The sequence below is a fragment of the Pelmatolapia mariae genome, linkage group LG4 (genome assembly GCF_036321145.2).
Source record: "Pelmatolapia mariae isolate MD_Pm_ZW linkage group LG4, Pm_UMD_F_2, whole genome shotgun sequence".
Taxonomy (NCBI): domain Eukaryota; kingdom Metazoa; phylum Chordata; class Actinopteri; order Cichliformes; family Cichlidae; genus Pelmatolapia; species Pelmatolapia mariae.
Genome location: NC_086230.1, coordinates 32,145,191 through 32,164,661, shown reverse-complemented (window position 1 = coordinate 32,164,661; position 19,471 = coordinate 32,145,191). Strand labels below are relative to the sequence as shown.

The 19,471-nt window shown below is 39.9% G+C and overlaps 1 protein-coding gene across 2 annotated transcripts; it reads right to left on the bottom strand.

Moving 5' to 3' along the window:
- Positions 1 to 9,093: 9,093 nt before the first annotated feature.
- LOC134625620 (phosphoinositide-interacting protein-like) lies at positions 9,094 to 10,931 on the bottom strand. 2 transcript variants are annotated; one of them, XM_063470871.1, is made up of 2 exons: positions 10,439 to 10,931; positions 9,094 to 10,171 (listed from the first exon to the last, which is right to left on the bottom strand). In XM_063470871.1, exon 2 carries the CDS (start codon positions 10,155 to 10,157, stop codon positions 9,750 to 9,752), a length of 408 nt encoding a protein of 135 aa, XP_063326941.1. In that variant the 5' UTR covers positions 10,158 to 10,171; positions 10,439 to 10,931; the 3' UTR covers positions 9,094 to 9,749. The 2 variants fall into 2 exon arrangements, with proteins under 2 accessions (XP_063326941.1, XP_063326940.1); XM_063470870.1 differs by having other exon boundaries at positions 9,096 to 10,171; positions 10,662 to 10,931.
- Positions 10,932 to 19,471: the final 8,540 nt, after the last annotated feature.

Genomic DNA, 19,471 nt, shown 5'->3' with positions numbered 1-19,471 from the left:
AACGGGGATGGCTTTAATTTGGTTTTAAACACTGATACCTCTGGAAACATCTAAATGGCTCTGGTGAAATTCTAAAATGTACAGGATAGATATAAAGATATTTAAACAGGAACAGGAGGTTTGTTGAAAACACATACTTTAGAGGTTCTCACTGGTTATTTCCAACAGGTTGGAGATTGATATCCAGATAAAATACTATGCTTTTGTACACTTGGAAGGGTAATGCATTTGCCTTGACTGAAAGTTACTCAGGGTCAATTCCTTTTTGTTTTTAAATGTCCAAAACAAAGAAAAGCAACCTTTTTGAATAAACCTCAAAAATAAATAAAGGCTCACCTGTTGGTTTTTTCCAGTGTACACGTCATACATGCGCACCTGCCACTTTGTTAGGGCGTGGCATGGTTTATGGTGTCAGACAGACTGGTCTGAGTATTTTAGAAACTGTTGAACATTTAATGGTTTGTGGAAATATCCAATGAGTGGCAGTTCTTTGAGAAAAAATGCCTTGCTGATGCCAGAGGTCAGAGGTAAATGTCTGCTTTGAGCTGATATGAAGCTCAACAGTAACTGAAATAACCACTAGTTACCACCAAAGTTTACAGAAAAGCGTACTGGAAAATGTGAATCTCAATTTCAGCTGTGACATTTAAATAGTAAGTTCGTAATTTGGTGTAAACAGCATGACAGCATGGGCCCATTCTGCCTTGTGTCATTTGTTCAGGTGGTTGTTGTTGTGATGCGTCGGGGGTATTTTCATGGTACATCTCGGGCCCCTTTACTTACTTCATAACCACGCTGCAACCTGAAGGCTCCTTCCAGCAGGATAACACACCAGGTCACAAAGCTTAAGTCAAACTGGTTTCTTGAACATGACAATGAGTTCACTGTACTCAAACAGCCTCCATGTTCACCAGATCTCGATGAAACAGAGCACTGTAGGGATGTGATGGAATGGGAGATTCACATCAGAGACGTGCAGCTGACAAATCTGCAGGAACAGTGTGATGGTGGAATCTATGCCACGAGGAATCAAAGCAATCCAGAAAGTAAAGTAAAAATGGGGTCCAACCCAGAGCTAGCAGGGTGTACCTAACAGTAAAATCAGATGTAAAATTAATTTTATAAAATGGTTTTACTGAGATAATTTTGTACAAATGCAATGACGCAAACACAAGAAACTATTTTTATTTTTATTTAACTATATATAAGATAAGATAACCTTTATTAGTCCCACACGTGGGAAATTTGTTATTGTTAAATATTGATTAAAGACATAATCAGCTGTAATTTTACAGTATAGTTAATGTAAATTTCCACCTTTTAAGTGTAATAACTCAAACAGTTTTATTTATAGGCTGTATTTCACCTCATAAACACAAATATTATTTCCACAGATTTAATAAAGAGAATAGTTTGGCCAATTCCTCCAATCCACTGCACTCAACTGTAATTAGAATCAAAATAAATACAGGGTCACTTTCTCTCCAAAAACGAGGTCATGTAGTTTCATTTCTTCTTCCTTTTCCCGTTCTGCAGTAGTGTCAACAATATTCTCACACCAACCAGGGACATAAACCTTACTGACCACTGGGGGGAGACATACACCTTCCCTGGTGCTGAAACGATGACATCATGAAGCCAACAGCCATTTTAAGCTTTTAGGCTGGAGAAGTAGAAATAATAAACACATTATGATCACTTCATCACCTGCCAAAAGAAAGATTTATCTGCCTACTGCCAACCCAGACATTCATCTGCTTTTTAATAACAACATTCAAAGAGTGCAGCTTATCCAAATAAGCTTCCTAATGGGCTGATGTTTATCTGATAATACATTAATACACAATAGAGATTTTCAGTAATTGATAGTTCTCAAACATTAGGTTACGATTCATGATTTATGGACTCAAAATGATTTATTGACGCCTAGCAGAAACCACGGCAGAAATACGAAAGACAAATTTATTCCTTCCTGATCTTTATGCTTGTCATACTTTCCGTAGTGACAGTCAGCCCAGTTTTCGCTACAATCCAGGAAGAGTAGCGTCCACTAATGGCTAGAAAATATTGGACAAAGCTCTTTAAAACCACAGGCGCTTCTCTGACGCGGTGTATGCTTTACCATATTGTGCTAACCACCCAGGATTGAAATTTGAGTCTCATGGCCTCATTCTACCCCCTCATAAACAGCGTGTCACATGGGAAGTGCTAGTATTGATTGTGTTACGTGTGGCTGTGATTAAGATTGCAACAACATATACCATGTAGGCAACTTTGGGATTTTAGCATAATAGAGAAGGTGGTGTCCCCGGGGGGAGAGGAGAAGCTGAGCAGGAGGGGTTTCCATCTCTTTCCAAAGAGAGAGAGACCCATTACGCCTCTTCTCCATTTCCTCTCTCAGGGGCAGGAACCAAATGGACACATTAATAACACTTCGCATGTCTGAGGGAGCTAATGGGGCCTTGAGTGCTGATTAAGGCTGGGAAGAATTGGGTGTGGAGAAAGAGTATTAGTTTCACTCCCTTTAGTGACTGTTGCGGTGCGTAAACTGAATCCAGCGTTCAGGTTGTGCTTTTTTTTTTCTTTTTAAGATAAACTACTTAAAACGAGTTGCTGGTGTGCCGTTGTTTTGCGAGTGAACACGTTTCTGACCTCTCTACTTACATTTCATTGTGCGAGAGCATTTACACTGGGTGGATCTAACTAAAATAGCCCCAACCAACAACCCACAGTGCCAGTTTGGCCAGTTTGAGGAGCTGCCTCACAAAGATCACACGTCGGTCGTATCAGAGCATATTTAGTTACTAGTTTCAAAGGCTTACATGAATGTGCAAAGTCATGTTGAAATATAAATATAAACTCACAATATATAGACAGATAATAACAGTGACATAAATAAGGCACAATGCATCAACTTGGCACAAGTTTTCAAATGCATGAAAGTGCTGTCAAATATATTTCCATCAAAGTGTGGGCATCGCTGCTGTCCAGTGCACCGAAAACATGTTTTTAGCCTGAAGTCAAATGGTGGAGTTTTCTTTCTTTCCTGGGAGTAGTCAGATGTGCTCCTGGTCTTTGCCGGATTTGGATGTAAAGCACAAAACCTCAGTGAGTTCCAGAGAACCACAGAGTCAGCTCAGTTTGACCTGCTCGTGCGATCAGTTGGAAAGTGATCAGAAGCTCGCCCAGACACGACTCAGTCCAGTTTCACTCACACTGTAGTTACAGGATGTCATGTTTGGGTAAGTTGAGCTCCTCCTCAGACACAGTCAGGTCCCCCATGTACCAGAATATCCAGAAGATCAGACTCAGGAAGATCAGCAAAGGTCCAGATATCACAAAAAAGTCCCAGAAGCTCAACGGGGCGAAGATCCCGATGAAGAAGAGGATCAGGCCAACGATGTCAAAAATCAAAGCCAGCGCCAGGAATGTGCTGCTGCACTTATTGGGCTCCATAGCCGGGCCGGATGAGACGGGCAGATGGATGTCGTCTGAAGGCCTGACGAGACTGAAAAGTCTGTGCTTCCTGTCTTGGGGAACATTCTTTTTTTTATCCAGCACACCTCTACATTTCTTTCATAGCAGAGCTTTGTGGCAAAACTGGTCTAAAAACCAAAACAACAGGTTTTGCTCATTAACAGATCTTTAAAACCCCACAGCACGCCTTCATTCCTCTGAAGGGCTGACTTGTTTTGCACCTTCCACGTGTCATTACTGCGACACCTCAACCCATTGTCTCAAACCAGTGTGACAGATTTATGCACATATATTTCATAATCAGCTGCCACCGAGCTTGTGTTTACACGGTGATAAGCTTGCCGTAATTATTCAGGGACCCCGGATCTTTCTGTTCAGCTAATGAAACCAAAGCGATTCGAGGCGTCGCATCTTTTATCAGATCGCTCAGAGCCTCCTCGTCGCTTCAGTCTCACTGACTGGAGATTTATCCCTGGAGATATACTCTAGTTACATTTTGTATTTGCCTTGGGAGCAGCTCTGCAGGGTGGATAGACTGCATTAAAGCATTTCCAACTATTTGATATTTCACGGTTCATGCAGCTCGACAATAGTGACACATATTATAAAGTGCAGCCACAAAGAGGAAATGCACGTAATGGAAACTTCTCTGTGAGTACCTTGTTTGACCAGTCATGCTGCCACTATTTGTCTTCTTGTCTCCGGCTTTGACTCGCTGTCCTGCCTACTGTTAGAGGAAGTGTGCACAGCGGAGACGGATTCAGCTTTATTTACTGTAACGCCGTGGCTTTGATTAAAGCGAGCTGAGCTGTCAGTCACACTGACTCTGTTTGTCAGAAGCCATTTCAGTGCTTGATCAACTGAACCCTGCAGAGGCCACGTTTGCATAAGGTGTGCCGTCAGTGGAACTCGAACCTCTGGATCAAACAGAGGCTGCTGCTCCCAAATATATCTATAAATATAAACGTACTATCAGAAATGTACTGTCCCAAACAAATTCATATCATATCTGCGTATGGAAAATGCTATAAAGTAAAGTTAAGCCTTGTCTAGCTTTGTTTTGCCATCACCACTCTGCTGAGTCAAACCAGTCTGACCAGTGTTTGTTTTGAACTGACAGCAAAGCAAACAGCAAACACGACCTATCTTTACTGTGTCTAGTTATCAGTGGAAAAGTGGAAAAAATGAAGTAATGGAGGGCTATCAATAATCAGTCCTTTCACCTTGTAATTGTAGCTGTGGCTCAGAGGTATATCTGCACATTCTCTGCTTATCCAGCTTATTTTAAATCTACAATCAGGTACAGAAAAAAATACAAATAAAATAAAGTCTGATTTTTGTAGACTCTAAATCTGTTACGATAGTTAAAATGAATGTTAATATATGTTCATTTTTTATACAAGCAAAAATAAATAAATAAACATTGAGTATCCAGAATTGTATTTCTAGCTGCAAGGCTGTCAGTCTGCTCAGGGCCCCTGATGTCCTCACTGTTTTCCCCAATTCTTTCCTTTTTATTGCACAATTTTATATATTAAATTTGCAACACAAGCAGAATATAAGCTGTAATAGATAAAAGCCTCAACAAGATGGGAGAGGGGCTCACAATATTAGACTATAATGTAGGTGATTCACAAAAAAAGTTACTGCAAACTATTAGTTGGCAGAATCTAAAGAGTCCGGGGCCAGTGAGGTTCTGGGGCCTGAAGCAGCTACAGCACAACAGGTGGTGTTTTATCTTATATAGATCCACCGTTCCTAATCATTCCTTTTAAGAGTTTTCTGGAAAGAACAAAGAAAGTTCTGCTTTAACACATTTTCAAGTTAAAGTGCCCCACTGTGCTCCGACTGAAAAAGACTCACAATTCATTTTGAATTGATTCGCTGAGAATGCCTCGAGTGAACTCTCTTTCTTATTTCCCTTCAAATGGTGGCGAATTCTTTCTAGGAAATGTACAAAGTCATTAATATGAAATTACAGACCAGAAAAGTAAAGCATAAGCTCAGTGAGAAAGAACAGAGTATAAAGGGCGGGTGCGGGCTGGGCCTTGTGCCTCAGTATTTCTAACATTTTGATTTACAGCCTATTTAAACATGTTTGACAGAACAGGTCCAGACATAATGCCCATCTAGGTTTGACCGAGAAGCCTGGAAAATATAACTTGCAGTAGTATCATCCCTCTTTCTCTGCATACTGTACAGAAGGCTCCAGAAAGAGGCACAATAAAGCGGCCAGATGCGCATTTTAACATGGAGGTACTCATCATGACATCAGGTCCTGTCATTGTTGGCCATTTTGCTCTCCACGTCAGGGATGTCCGATGAGGTATCGTAGCCTTCGTTGCAGTAAGCGGTGGATCTGCCCCACGTCACCCTGCTGGCTTTGTGTGGAGAGGATCCCCCATGGCTGCTCTCCTCATCCTCCACGCACTTCATGTTTTCCTCCCCTCCTTTCAGCTTCATGGTTAACCTCTCGGATAGTTTCCTGGCCAGCTGCACGATGCTGTTCCTCTTCTTACAACCGTCATCCACCGACACCTGGACGTTGCCCACGTACCACATGAGCCAGCAGGCCAGGCTGATGAAAATGATCAGTGAGCCGGTGTAGATCAAGAAGTCGCCATAAAAGAGTCCGTTGATGCGCAAGTTGGCGAAGATCCCGATGAAAAGCAGGATCACGCCGAGCACGTCAAACGCGACGGCGATGAGAAACATAAAAAAGCAGTTTCCGATGCACTTGATCGCATCCATCCTGGACAGATCACAGCCGCTTCAAGCTTGTATAACGGCAAGCTGCTTCATCCTTTATACCTGAGCTGAGGCTGCGCACCTGTGGAGAGAGACGCCCCGCCTTAAAGTAGAAATAAACAATGTGTTCACGCAGGTGCATTCAGTGTACAGACAAAACAAACACAAGTATGCGCACTTCCTTTTTGCTCGTTTTTCACATTGAAAATTCAAATATCCTGAATTCTCCAGTTCACAACAACAGTCATTTCAGGGCACTTTTCACTGTAGGCACACTGTGAAATCTTAGAAAGACCAGGAGTTCCCCTTATGAGGAAGCGCTCAGCCGGGTGGAGCAGACATCTGCCACGTGGTGAGGGGATAGAGGAAGCAGAGAAGAGGAGAACAGATACAGTAGGCAGGTTTCGATTTTTGATATTTAATGATATTTAATAAAGGATACAAATTGTAGTTACTGTCCAGAATCTCGCAGGCTGGTCTGTGCAATGCAAATAATGCAGGACTCACAAGACTCCTTAGCATAATATTTGGCTGTCAAGTTATACAGATGTATGCATCGTGTATGTTGTGAATATCAGGAAGAAGCAGATGTATTTATTTGTTGTGCTGATGTTGGATTAGAACTTCTTCAGGTGTTTTTTCCATTCATGGTTGTTTTGTTAACTCCCCAAACATTTTAATTTTCAGTTAGTTTGATTTTAGAGTGCAAAAGGCTTACCACGTCCTTCTTTAAATTTCAAATGTTAAAGGGATTTTAAGTTGACTTTTATTTTATTAAGTTATTTGTACTTTTCCCTCACATTAGGATAAGTGTATGTGCACATACATGTTTGATTTAATCATTTTTACTAGACTAACACTTCTAAACCTCCAAACAGGGAAAGTTAAAGTTAAGTAGTGTTGTGATCAGAACTTGAGTAGAACTTGTTGCGCCCCAAACACTGCACAGTTACATGAACACTGACAGAAATGGTCGTAACTGAGTAAGGATAGCTAAACCTTCAAATTGTGCTCGGCCACATAAAAACCTGAAACCGCATATTCACAAAAATCAAAATGTAAAAGCATCATAACTGAAATAATGATTAAAACACTATCACCTTTGATTTTCAGTTAAACTATTACATTTGATTTGAGTCTTTGCACTTACCTTGCACGAGTCTTCTGCATTATATTTAAAAAATAAAGGATGAACAACTCCTCAGCACAAAGGTCAAAAGTAGTGATAACTTAAAAATATTAAGCAAGCTTCAAAGACTAAAGTTCAAGTTATTACGGCACTAATTTAAAAGACTTTGCATATACAGTGCTTCTGACATTATGATTGCATCCTACTGGCCTGTGAATAATGATTATTTTCAGCATGAATTAATCCGTTTCTATAAAAGGGTGAAATATTCAAAAAGCTATTTTGTTGTCTAAAACCAAAAGGTATGTATTGTTATATCCAAGGTAAACAAATGTGAAGACCATGAACTTTGGATTAAAAAATACAAAAATTATTGTAATAATCTGTTTATTGCAAATAAAACTCTGATTACATCAGAGGATCATTTGTAAATGTCTATAAATCTTAAATATAATAAATATATCTCAATATAAACCTGTAGCAACACACCAATAACAGCTTCACTGTTATTTTGTACATTTAGACTTGATTTATGTTGATCACTGGAGGTGCAGTAATCACTACTGCAGTAACTTCAACTTGTGTAAATTAGTATTTTAGTATTTTTTTAGTTTAACATTTATTTTTAGATGTTATATGTTGTATATGTTCCTGGTTTTGTGCCAGGGTTTTGTGTGTTACCTGGCAACCTGTATGACAAAATGTATAAATAAATGCTTAAAGATTAATTCACTTGTTTATTAGCCACCTGGGGACGGCAGACTGACACATGAAAACATTGGATCAATAATTACAGATATTGCATTGTTACAAATTCAACACACAGAGTAGAAGTATCGGTATCGAAATAGAAATAATCCTGATTAAATAGCAAAGAGTGCTAAATTAAATGTCTTTGCTAATTAAATATTCAGAGTTTCTCTAACATTTATATCTTTTGATTAGTTGACATCTGCTGTGGTTGTTATATTAAATAAAAATATTTAAGCTGGCAGTTCGTCTTGTAATCGGAAGGTTGCCGGTTCGAGCCCCGGTTCGGACAGTCTCGGTCGTTGTGTCCTTGGGCAAGACACTTCACCTACCGCCTACTGGTGATGGCCAGAGGGGCCGATGGTGCGATATGGCAGCCTCGCTTCTGTCAGTCTGCCCCAGGGCAGCTGTGGCTACAACTGTAGCTGCCTCCACCAGTGTGTGAATGTGAGAGTGAATGAATAGTGGAATTGTAAAGCGCTTTGAGGGTCTCGAAAAGCACTATATAAATGCAATCTATTATTATTATATAAATTAAATACTTTAATTCTGAACAAATTTGAGTGAGTTACCAGATTTTTGTACACATGTCTCTATCTAATATTTCCTCTTCCATTACCTCTGGCTTTGCTCTCGTTAGAAACCTGCCTCATGGCTGCAAAACACTTTTTTGTGTTCGCTCAGCTTGTGTCTGACTCTCTGTGGTGAATAATGCTGCGCTGGAAGGGTTCACATAGGTCTTTGGAGCTTTTTCCTCTGAAGCTGCCTGCCGTCATCACAAATGAGAGCTTAGTCGGTGAACCAACACAGGAAACCAAACAAAGGAGTTAAAGAGGCTAAAATGCTTCTCGGAGCTGAGGGGAACCGTGGAGTTCATTCATTACAAAGAGTGATTCCTTTCTGTAGCAGTCATACGATTCTTTGTAAATATACAAATATTGATTATTGTTACTTTAAATATGATCTGCACTGCTAGCCCAAAGAGTGCATTTTCAGTGGATGGAAGGAATTAATATTTAATGCACATTACAGTGGAATCTGGCTGTGAAGGGGTTACTTTAAATTGGCTGCTACCTAATATTGAAATCTTATGTAAATGTGCTTTCAGGTCACACTAGTCAAATCGTCACTCTTTACATAATTCAAGGATGAATACATTTAGATTCAAAGCATCCTCCTTGTGCTTCTTTTCAACAAACACTCACAGCCACATGCAGCTGGACACAGTAAAACACAAAGTGACAATTAGAAGATGTCGTGACTTTGACTGACACGGTCAGTCTTTGCATAATTTTTTATTTTATTCTTTGCAAATATTCATAAGGACACTTTACTGCCTTGTATCTTCTTGCTAAATTGTTTGTGCAGGTGTAAATAATTGCATTTTCTGCAGCACATTCCCATCCATGCGCTCTCATCCTGTTTTCGACAGCTGCGGTTATTAATGAAATGACATCATGCACACTTGAGACTGCGATAGCGTCATCAATCCAGAGAGATAAACATAATTGTTGTCAAACAGTCTTCTAATAATCATTTTCCACAGAGCTGAAAATATTAACTTCAGTTCAGAGTGCTCTTCAAGTTTCTCCTGAAATTACGTCCAAACATAAAGTTGTGCTGAAAAACATCACCGCCCGAGCCATCACAGGTTAAACACCGGAGGCCTGTAATAACTCAGGGGCTTCTTCATTTTCGACCGCTTCCTGTTCTCTTTGGTAATAGGAATCAGGACCACGCCCACCACAAAAACCATCAATCCAATGGACAGCAGGGCTGGTCCCAGGATGTTGGTGACTTTCCGGCAGTGGCCAGCGAAGTAAAGGCCGCTGATGATGATGCCACATGCCAGGAAGCTGCCCCCGGTAGACATGAGGTGGATGGGGAACCAAAAGACCTCAGACCTCTTGGGGGAATTCTCCGTAGTCCAAACAGACTCAGTGCGGGACAGGCTGAACACGGTGCTCTCCGTGCGGCTCGGGGGCGTGAGCTGGTCCCTGGACTGGGACAGCGTGCACTCCCCCAGGGGGATGTTCTCTGGGCTCCCTGGCATGACTTCCTGGCTGACTGTATGGAAGCAATGTGGAATAAAAATCAATCTGGAAGGGAGGATGTGTCTTTTTCCTATACACGAAAGTTACTAACGATATTGTAGAACATTTACAAGATACTGCAATAAGCAAAACACTCTGTGTGTCACAACAAATCCACAAAAGTACAACGAGGAAGTTTATGCTGCAATCTGAAATTTTAAAGAAAATACAAACAGCTTCTTTGCCCACTGGAAACGAGTCCACACCCAGGAAAGGAGTAAACAAGTCAACAAACACCTACCTTCGAATTCTGGATCAAGTCTCTTAGTCTGTATTTTTGAAGAACTGACAATAAGTTACAGTGAAAAATCACAAATCCTGAAGGAGAAGCCGACAAAATCTCTGCCCACCGTCTGACCAGAGAACCCAGTAAAATACAGCCATACAGATTTAGCAAACATCTACCCACCCTCCTACATTATCTCCACCTACTCAAGAGAACCCTGTGACCACCATCCCCTTACCATCTTCTACCATCGCAGGCGGTCTGTCCTGATATTACATGCAGGGCGAGGTGCTTGGCTTTCTTTCCCCAGAGGATATCCATAGACTCCCCCCAAACCACTCAGACTCACAGCTCCATTGGGCTCTAAAACGATTTCACAAAACTTCAATAAACAGCTCCAGTACAGCCTTTTTATTTTTTACAAAAAAAAAAAAGCCTCAAATTTTCCAGGGCAGGACAATGAGAGGAAAATATCTGCCTTACTAGCCTGAACTCTTTCCATACAAAGAAGAGCAGGGGCAGGAAATGGCTCTCTGTTATAGGCAGATTGATGCAGCAAGCTTTCCAATACTGACGGTTATGTTGGTACAGTATTGATCTCAAAGTACCCTGGAGCAATTATCTGCAAGTTGTTCACTGGTCATGAGATCTGTGTAGTAAAATTAACCCTGTGAAAATAAAGGAAATCGTTTAGAAATTTGGTCAAATTTGGGATTTTCCTTTGTCGTCTTCTTATTGAGCTTCTAAGATTTTGCACCTCGGGTGTGTAGGGGATCACAGCGTCAGAGGGGTGTCGCTGCAATCTGATGCTGCTGCTTCCATTAAACCGGCCTGATATTACATTTGTGTCTGCTTTGCTTTGTGCGCTCTTTTGGAAAGACAAGTGCCACTATGTGGCCATTGATCTGAACACGAGCTCGCACATTAACACAATTACGCTCGACGGAGAGCTCCTCAGCTATGAAGACGGCTCTTCAGGGCTGCTGCTTCTACTTAGCAAAGGCTGCATCTCCTCCCTGGTTTCATTAGATTATTGCTGTCCTCTCTTTAAAATGCACCATCATGTGGCTGTGATACATGAAGCTTGTCTATACTTGCAATGAGCAGCATGATCCAGCAGAGGGCAGCGCTGCCATGTGGCTTAGAATTGGACTTCGGGCTTGCTGTGTCATTAACTTTTAGTGAAATTTTAAACAGTACGAGCTGTTAATTGATCAGCTAATTCAATGTTTTACTAATTAACTTAGTTTGTTCTTTTACTTTGCACTGACATATGAGGAATTAATTGCCCGTTCCATGTAGTGCTTGTGATCATGACGTGCCTAATTCTCTTAAACGGCCCATTTAGATGGGCTTTATCTCATTCATTTGATCAGTCATCTGAGGGCATTTTCCACCTGCAGGCCTGCAGACTAGATATGATGTGAGATTGAGTTAATATATCATTTTAGACAAAAGTTAAAGAACTGTGTCTCATTTGAACGTGTTTTGAACATAAAGTTTTGTGCACGAGCCAAAAGGTTCAAAGGGTCAAAAGATTACCTGATAAAGCTACAAGGATGTGCAGCCCTGATATGTTTGGATGACTGCACTAATATGCTACAGTATAATATTGTTGTCTGTTTCACAGTTCCTAACTTAGTGGTCTGCCACCCTGAGAATTCAACATGCTAACATTAATTAACCTGTAACCTGATTATAACCACGATGTGGTGGCTCCTTTCCTTCTTGCTGTAATGAGCTAGCATTGGGAGATGAACACAGAAACATACAAATGATGGAGAGCTGGCCTTGTAATGTGTTGATACTAAGCACTGCAGAATAAAGTTTTAGTGTGGACGTCTGATCCCTACGTTTGAGAAATGTCTGAGCTAAATAGCTGTCCTGGACACCAATCGTTTTGCTTGCTTTTCTAGCATCACGTTGCTACAGGCTAACTGTAACGATCCAGAGTAGCGTTCCTGGGACCTTCAGTTTATGGATAAATAAATCTGATTGGTAGTTTGATACATAATAATGTTAATCAAGTTAATTGTTCTTGATCATTGGTTGTTTTCTGTGATTTCATGTGCTTGAGTTGCCAGAGGCATGAGGAAGCCTGTCTCACCTGTCTGTGTGACACTCAGGTTAATGTTGGCTATTCCTGTTTGGACCAAACACTAAGAGGAGCTGAGGTTCTGTTCCCTTCAGCTTCACAGGATCCACATGCTCGTGCCCAAAGAAAGGAGGTGGCGCACAGTTACACACAGCAACTGTATCCTCATTACTCATTCGGAGCTGTGAGTTTTTGCTGACAGAAAGAGAGGAATAAGGAGCTGATAATAAAATCTGCTTTGTGCAACTGAGTCATCTCAACTGAGTCAGTGTTTTAGGGTTAATCATTTGTTAGACAGCAGCAGGAGTCAGAGGTCCTAAATTTTAATCAAGCTTTAATATTTATGAATGCTACAAAAATTATACTTGTTAAGGTTTTTTCCCCTCTCCTTCAATCCAAAGCCAGGAATCGTATGTTGGCGTGCTGAGCCATGAACTTTAGAAGCGAAGCAGCACGGGTCAGCTCATTGTACAAAGAAACGCCGGTGCTCACAATAAAAACTGAAATTCTTTCTCTACTGGGCCTCCACAGCAGATCCACCATGTTCCAGTAAGTGACATTACATTACTCCTGGTTTATACTCTTTACATCTGCTCCCCGTTCCCTTTAAATTAAAGTAAAAAAAAAAAAAAATAGATTAAATAATTAAATTACCTACAGAGCCCTTCACAGACAGATTATTTATCTCAACTGCTTTATAAACTCTCTGCTGCTTGCAGTCTTCGTTCGCAGGTTCTAAATTTATTAGCTCTTCCTCGTACAAGATTAAAGACCAGGAGCGACAGAATCTTTCAGTCTGCGGCACCAAAACTCTGGAACATACGCCACTTCATCTACGTTTAGCTGACTCTGTGGAGTCCTTCAAAAAGTAGTTGAAAACTTTCCTGTTTAAGCAGGACTTCTGCGGAGGTTATTATATATTTATATCACTGTTTCTATTATGATTTTATTCTATTCTAACACGTTTTCACTGCGTTTTACTGCGAATTGATTTCATCCCTGTGAGAAACACTATAGAAATAAACTTTCTAAATCCTGGTTTTGTGCAAATACATCCGTTTTTCCCCCATTGTTGATATTTCATGCTGAAATGATATTATCTGACAGAAAAGCAATGGCTGTTGTATGACGGAGTGAAGGAATCGATTTAAATAAGAGTAGCTGTGCAAGATTGTGTAAGACAGGGTGACTCACCGCATTTATACCATCTTTGAAATCATTTATTATGATTCATTAAGTGATCCGGACAAATTCTAATACACATTAGACCTTTAGGAATATACAATTGGCACATACATTTAAAGAAATGCTTGGTTTGGGTCAGTTAAAAGAAGGGTAATTGGAAATCAGTACAAAGATGACCTTTATCTGTTGGTGAAATATTTCTGTCCTGATGGGAGTGGATTCTTTTGGGATTTCACTGGTTTTATGATATGGCCTTCATACTCAGACTGGACAAATATAGTGGGCGACACTCTCCACCGACTTCATCAAAACTCCAAATTAGGGAATATCCCAAAAGATATTCCCATCCCATAAAGTTCCACAGAATCAAAAATCTCAAGGCACAATAAAGGTCTTCTTGTGGCCGCCAGAGATGGACAGTAACGCATTAAAACTAATGTGTTACTTGTTACTAGAAAAAAAGTAACAATTACAGTAAGGGATTACTATTGCAAAAAAAGTAATTAGATTACTGTTACTTTCCTGTAAGCATGCTGCGTTACTGCGTTATTGGACCGTGATTTTGTTTGTGAGAGTGTCTCATGACGATGATGTACAAGCACGCGATGTCCGTGGCAGCGACAGACGTGTGCAGATCAACAATGGATAATATGGAGTGATGGAGAGAGTACGACCATGCAGCGTTTAAAGCTTAGACATACTTAAATTACTTTAATGTTTTTGTCACTTTTTACAGAATCAAACTTAGTGTCAGCTGTACACTCTGCGTTGGAAGAAAACTTCTTTCTACAGCGAAAAATGAAACTTCAAATCTGAGCACCAACCACGCTGCCACGGGAATGTGACATTCACAGGGAAACCCCCGGATCCCCCCACTGACATGACCGCTGTGGGCACACCTCCACCCGCCCCACTCCTGCTAAACAGGTGAGAATAGATTTAAGAGCGACAGGACTCAGTGCTGCTGAACCTTTGATTTTATTTATTTTCTGTTGTGTTTTACTTGCATCTATTTGAAAGAGTGTAAACAAAAAACATTATTTTATTTTATATACTGGAATATGTAGGAAATAGGTTTAAATGTTAAACACATTTCTTCCAGTCACAGACTGTTGCATTTAATTTAATTTTTGCTTGATGCAATGTGCATAAAGTTAAAAGATTAAAACTAATAAAATACGTTTTAATTTGATTACATTTTATATGATGGATTATGCAGAAAAACTAGAAAAACTAGAATTGGGCTGAAAAGTCTATTGTTTTATTACGTATCCAGGTTGTGTATCATGTTTTTGAAAAGCAACTAAATAATAAAGTAACTAATTACTTTTGAACATAAGTAATCAGTAAAGTAACAGGATTGCTTTCTTGGAGAAGTAATCAGTAATTAGTAACTAACTACTTTTTTCAAGTAACTTGACCAACACTGGTGGCCGGCAAGGCAACCAAACCTCAAGTCCTGTAAGAAGCCCAACAACAATGCACATGAGTGGTTTTAAATGTGCTTTATGTCAAAACACTACAGCTGAATAGAGTAAAAATGTTTCCTTTGAGACATCAGGATTAATCTCTAACAGTTGATTACTTGCTGGGCTTGAATTTCATTGTATTATTGCACATAATTTAACAGATTTTTGCAAATGTAGTACTCACAATAATACTACTACTAATGATATGAGGACCAAAAGGACATATGGCAGTCCCACTGAAGTTGATGTTAAGACCACAAATCTTTATGATCCTCTTGATTGGTCTAACATTACTAAGGTGTAGCAACAGTCCGAAGACAAGTTTCAGTCTAACCGGCTCAGAATCTGTGGCCCGGTCTTACGAAGGTGAAATGAGCTGCAGTTGTAAAACTGTGCTGAGGCGCTGATGCAGGTCGAGGATACGCCAAGAACACATAAGATGAAGAGAAACAGCCACCAAAAGACCGAGCAGAACGTAGAGCGATGACGGGTGAACGATAAAACACAATCTGAGGTAAGAATGGGACAATGCCAAACCTGTGGTTAAAATCACAAGTCGTATCCCAGCTGAAGTGTATGAATCCCCTAAAGGGTGAATTCCCCAATTCTGTAATAAACATGTACATCCAATGAACTTAAGATTTGAATTTGGGCTTTTTTCTTGTAATTAGAAGCTTATTTAACAACTGTTTTATCCCTCAAATATGATCAAACGCTTTTTTTCAGGCCTTTGGCAGCATTTTCTAATGAATGCATGAAAAACCGTTCTGGAAAACAAACAACAACATTGTCCAAGTTAAACCTGAACTGAGCTGTTATGTTTCAACTGTCACTAATCTGTGGGACTCAGCAAAGACGCGTCCCAAGACTGGGACGCGTAAGATTCACCTATTCTCCAGCCACACGTATTTTGTGGGACCCACGTGTCCTGTGTCACGCCACTTCATATTCCCTCACTGTGTGAAAAATAACTGCTTCACTCAGTTCGGAACAGTTTCCCAGTTCTTGTAGGAGCTGGATTTTGTTTTCTTTGAGATATTTTTCATCATATTTCGCTGTAGTCTGCATAGCTTGTGACCTTGTAAAGATTTCCATTGGGTACAGTGTAGGCAGTAAAAGGCGAGATGGGTTAACCTACACTTGACCCGTGACGAGAGCCTTCTCTGCTTTCTTCTTAGCCATTGGATAAAAGCCAGACTTAGATTTGCAGTGTTGAATTTCAAAACTAGAGCCAATTAAACCGTGGAACGTTGTCTCACTATGTGGTCCAAGCAACAAGGGATGCAAACGCTGTGGAGTCCCACATAAAGTGTGATGCCTGGTCTCCCTGCTTGGAGGTGTTGAGACTCTTTATGTCAGCTTTCAGATCCACTGTTGTTTTTTTTTTAAATAACACTGAAATGTAAAATAAAATTACGTGCAATTCCAAAATACAATTCCAGGTTTCCGAGACGTGTGGTCAAAGAGAGACTTCTCATATCACAGGCAGATTATGTGACTTAGTAGTGTTGAAAAGTTAAAAGTTGAGCCAGTATATTGGTAAACCAACATACAGGTATCAGTCTAATCCTGTTTGATAATACAAACAGAGAGCATTGCCAGGGATTAGAGCTAATAAGCTTCGTCTTGAGTCAGCACGCTGAGTTTGTTGGTTTGGCAGGAGCTTTAGGATGAGATTCAAATGAACTGTGGACTTTGAGGTGCAGCGCGCACGCCCTCCGGTTAAAGCCACCAGAACTAAGATGCTCTAACAACTCCAACCCTTGCGGTTTTTTAAGGCTGTGGATTAAACAGAAATACTTTTTGGCCAATGAAGCCACGCACAGAGCCTCGTTAACTCCAGAGCAAATATCAATAAAACTTGTGCAGATATTCATTCCTCTGCAGACAAATTACATTTTAGGTACTACATCACTGATTTATTGACACATGGAGTCCTTTCTTTGCACAGGTCACCTTGGAAAACTAATTAATCTGCTTTGCATATTTACAGCTTTTTGTAGAGTAATCCCAGAGGTTGAGGCATACAAGCAACTGTAGCATAAAGGCTCTTTCACCTTTGCAAATGCATGAGGAAATGTGATATTCATTGTTTTTCTGAAAGGTAAACAGCAGCCACTAACACTATGCTACATATCAGTGCTCTGTAATGATAAATGAATTAAGAGGAAATGTAAGCATTTACTTTGTAAAGGATTCCACTTTCCCAAACCAACGAACTCTCTGTACATGCTGTTATCCACTGCTAGTTTTCTGTGATGTGTCCGTCCAGATGTCCAGATTTCATTTCAGTGATCCCACTGCACTGTTTTCAATGAGATCTAGGGAAATAAACCCATCTAATCCCCCTCTACCTGCAAAAAGTCATCAATTTCAGCTCCACCTTGCACTGCGATCTCCTGCAAATTTCATTCTTATCTATACAGAGTCCTAACAATATCTGAAGTGGGGGAGATTTTATATTGAGTATAGGTTAATAAGCTCTCAGTACAAAAGCAATAACTTACAGTTGCCTAAAGTCAGCCCAAACATGGAATAGTGTATTATTAAGAATAAGTGAGGGCAAATTGTCTTTGCCTGTTCAGCTTTAATAATTTTTACATATGCATATATGTGCTATTTGGATGATCTGATATCCTCGTGTTGGTGTTGTTCCCACATCATCATAATAAATGTTGTATCAGATCGTGCTACTTATTTGCAAGTAATCAAGGAAAAAAAATTACTGCTTCAGCATCTGTTATCGAGCATCAGCCACGGACTTAAAACAGCTGCATGTTGCTGCCGTGACGTTATCCATTTGCAGCAGCCTAAACATTGTAGTAATGACTGCTGCTGTACTTGGAGTGCTAATACTAAGTAGCTTCATTAGCATGCTGCATCCATTAACGTGTATGGATGAAATGCACAGATACACAAAGCTACTAAGTAGTGCTAAGTAACATACAAATATGAGCCTCGAATTTTGTGCAGCAAAACTGGGATTATGTGAATAGTAAGCCGTATTTTTTTGTCAGACAGTCAATGAAAGGTTTCAAAAGACACCAACAGCACAAACACAGTCAAGGGATCTAGGTCAGTGACTCAAATTAGTTAGGCTTACCTCCACCAATTATCGATATTAACGTCAAGCCTTTGCAAAATCCAGCTTGGATGCATTGGTAGAAAATTCACCCACCAAAAAACTGTTCATACGTCAAGACCAAACAATTTATTCTACCTGTCTGTAGACATGATTATTTCTGTTCTAAATTTGGGTATTTTAACATGGGAGTGTAGGGGAATTTACTCGCTTTTGTAGCAAGCTCCAAGTGGCCATTAGAAGAACGGCAATGTTTAATACTTTGGCATTGGCTTCATTTTTCAGCCTCAGAGTTTGTTGCTTGAAACATATTAGAATAAAATGTCAGGTTGGTTTGTGCCTGCACCAGTCCACCTTCCTCTTCACACGAACACATCATTTGAGGTCCAGATGGCAGGAACAAACAAGACTGTTCACATTTGATAGAAGTGAGTAAAATGAGAAATGCTTATGAAAACTTTATTATCCATTTTGATTAATTCAGAAGTGCGTAATTGTTTCTCAGATTGTTTTGGTTTTAATTTGATTGTTGAAGAAGTTAAAGACTTGTTACTCAAATTTTTCCTTTATGAGGTTTGCCTTTGTGGTTTGACTCTCGCAGTAGCACTCAGGGAGACCAACATGCAGCCAGGCATTAATAAAATGCTAACTTATAGACTTTACTTATCTTTTCCACTCTTATTGATTTCTCAGAGCACTCTACAGTACAAACCACATTCACACAGTACTTTTGGAAGAAACCCTGTTTTTTCTTTTTTTTTTTATGAAGAGGTGTGGATAGGAAAGAGGAGGGAAAGACAGAATAGAGACCTTGGAAGAGTTTTTCACACTGTATGTCAACCTATGGAGGATCGGCGGAGTTAGGATGAGAGAAAGTGGCAGCAGAGAGTTGAGGAAGAACAGCGATGCATTGCTAAGTCAACAAACTGCGCTTAAATTACACAAAAAAATTAAACAAGGCTCTATTATTTTTGCATCATTTTTTATAATTAATTTTGTAGTAAGAATATTAGAATAATATTATAAAATATATCAAAATAATTGTACCAAACATGTAAGACAGATCTCCCTGCACTCATGATGCATGTGTATTATAGAAGTGTGAAAACATGGTGTGAATCACAACTAACATGAAATTGTGTGGATTGTTGTAAATACTAACAAGAAGTGGATGATCTCACAATTGATTCAAGAGCACAAAATAAAGTAAAAAGACA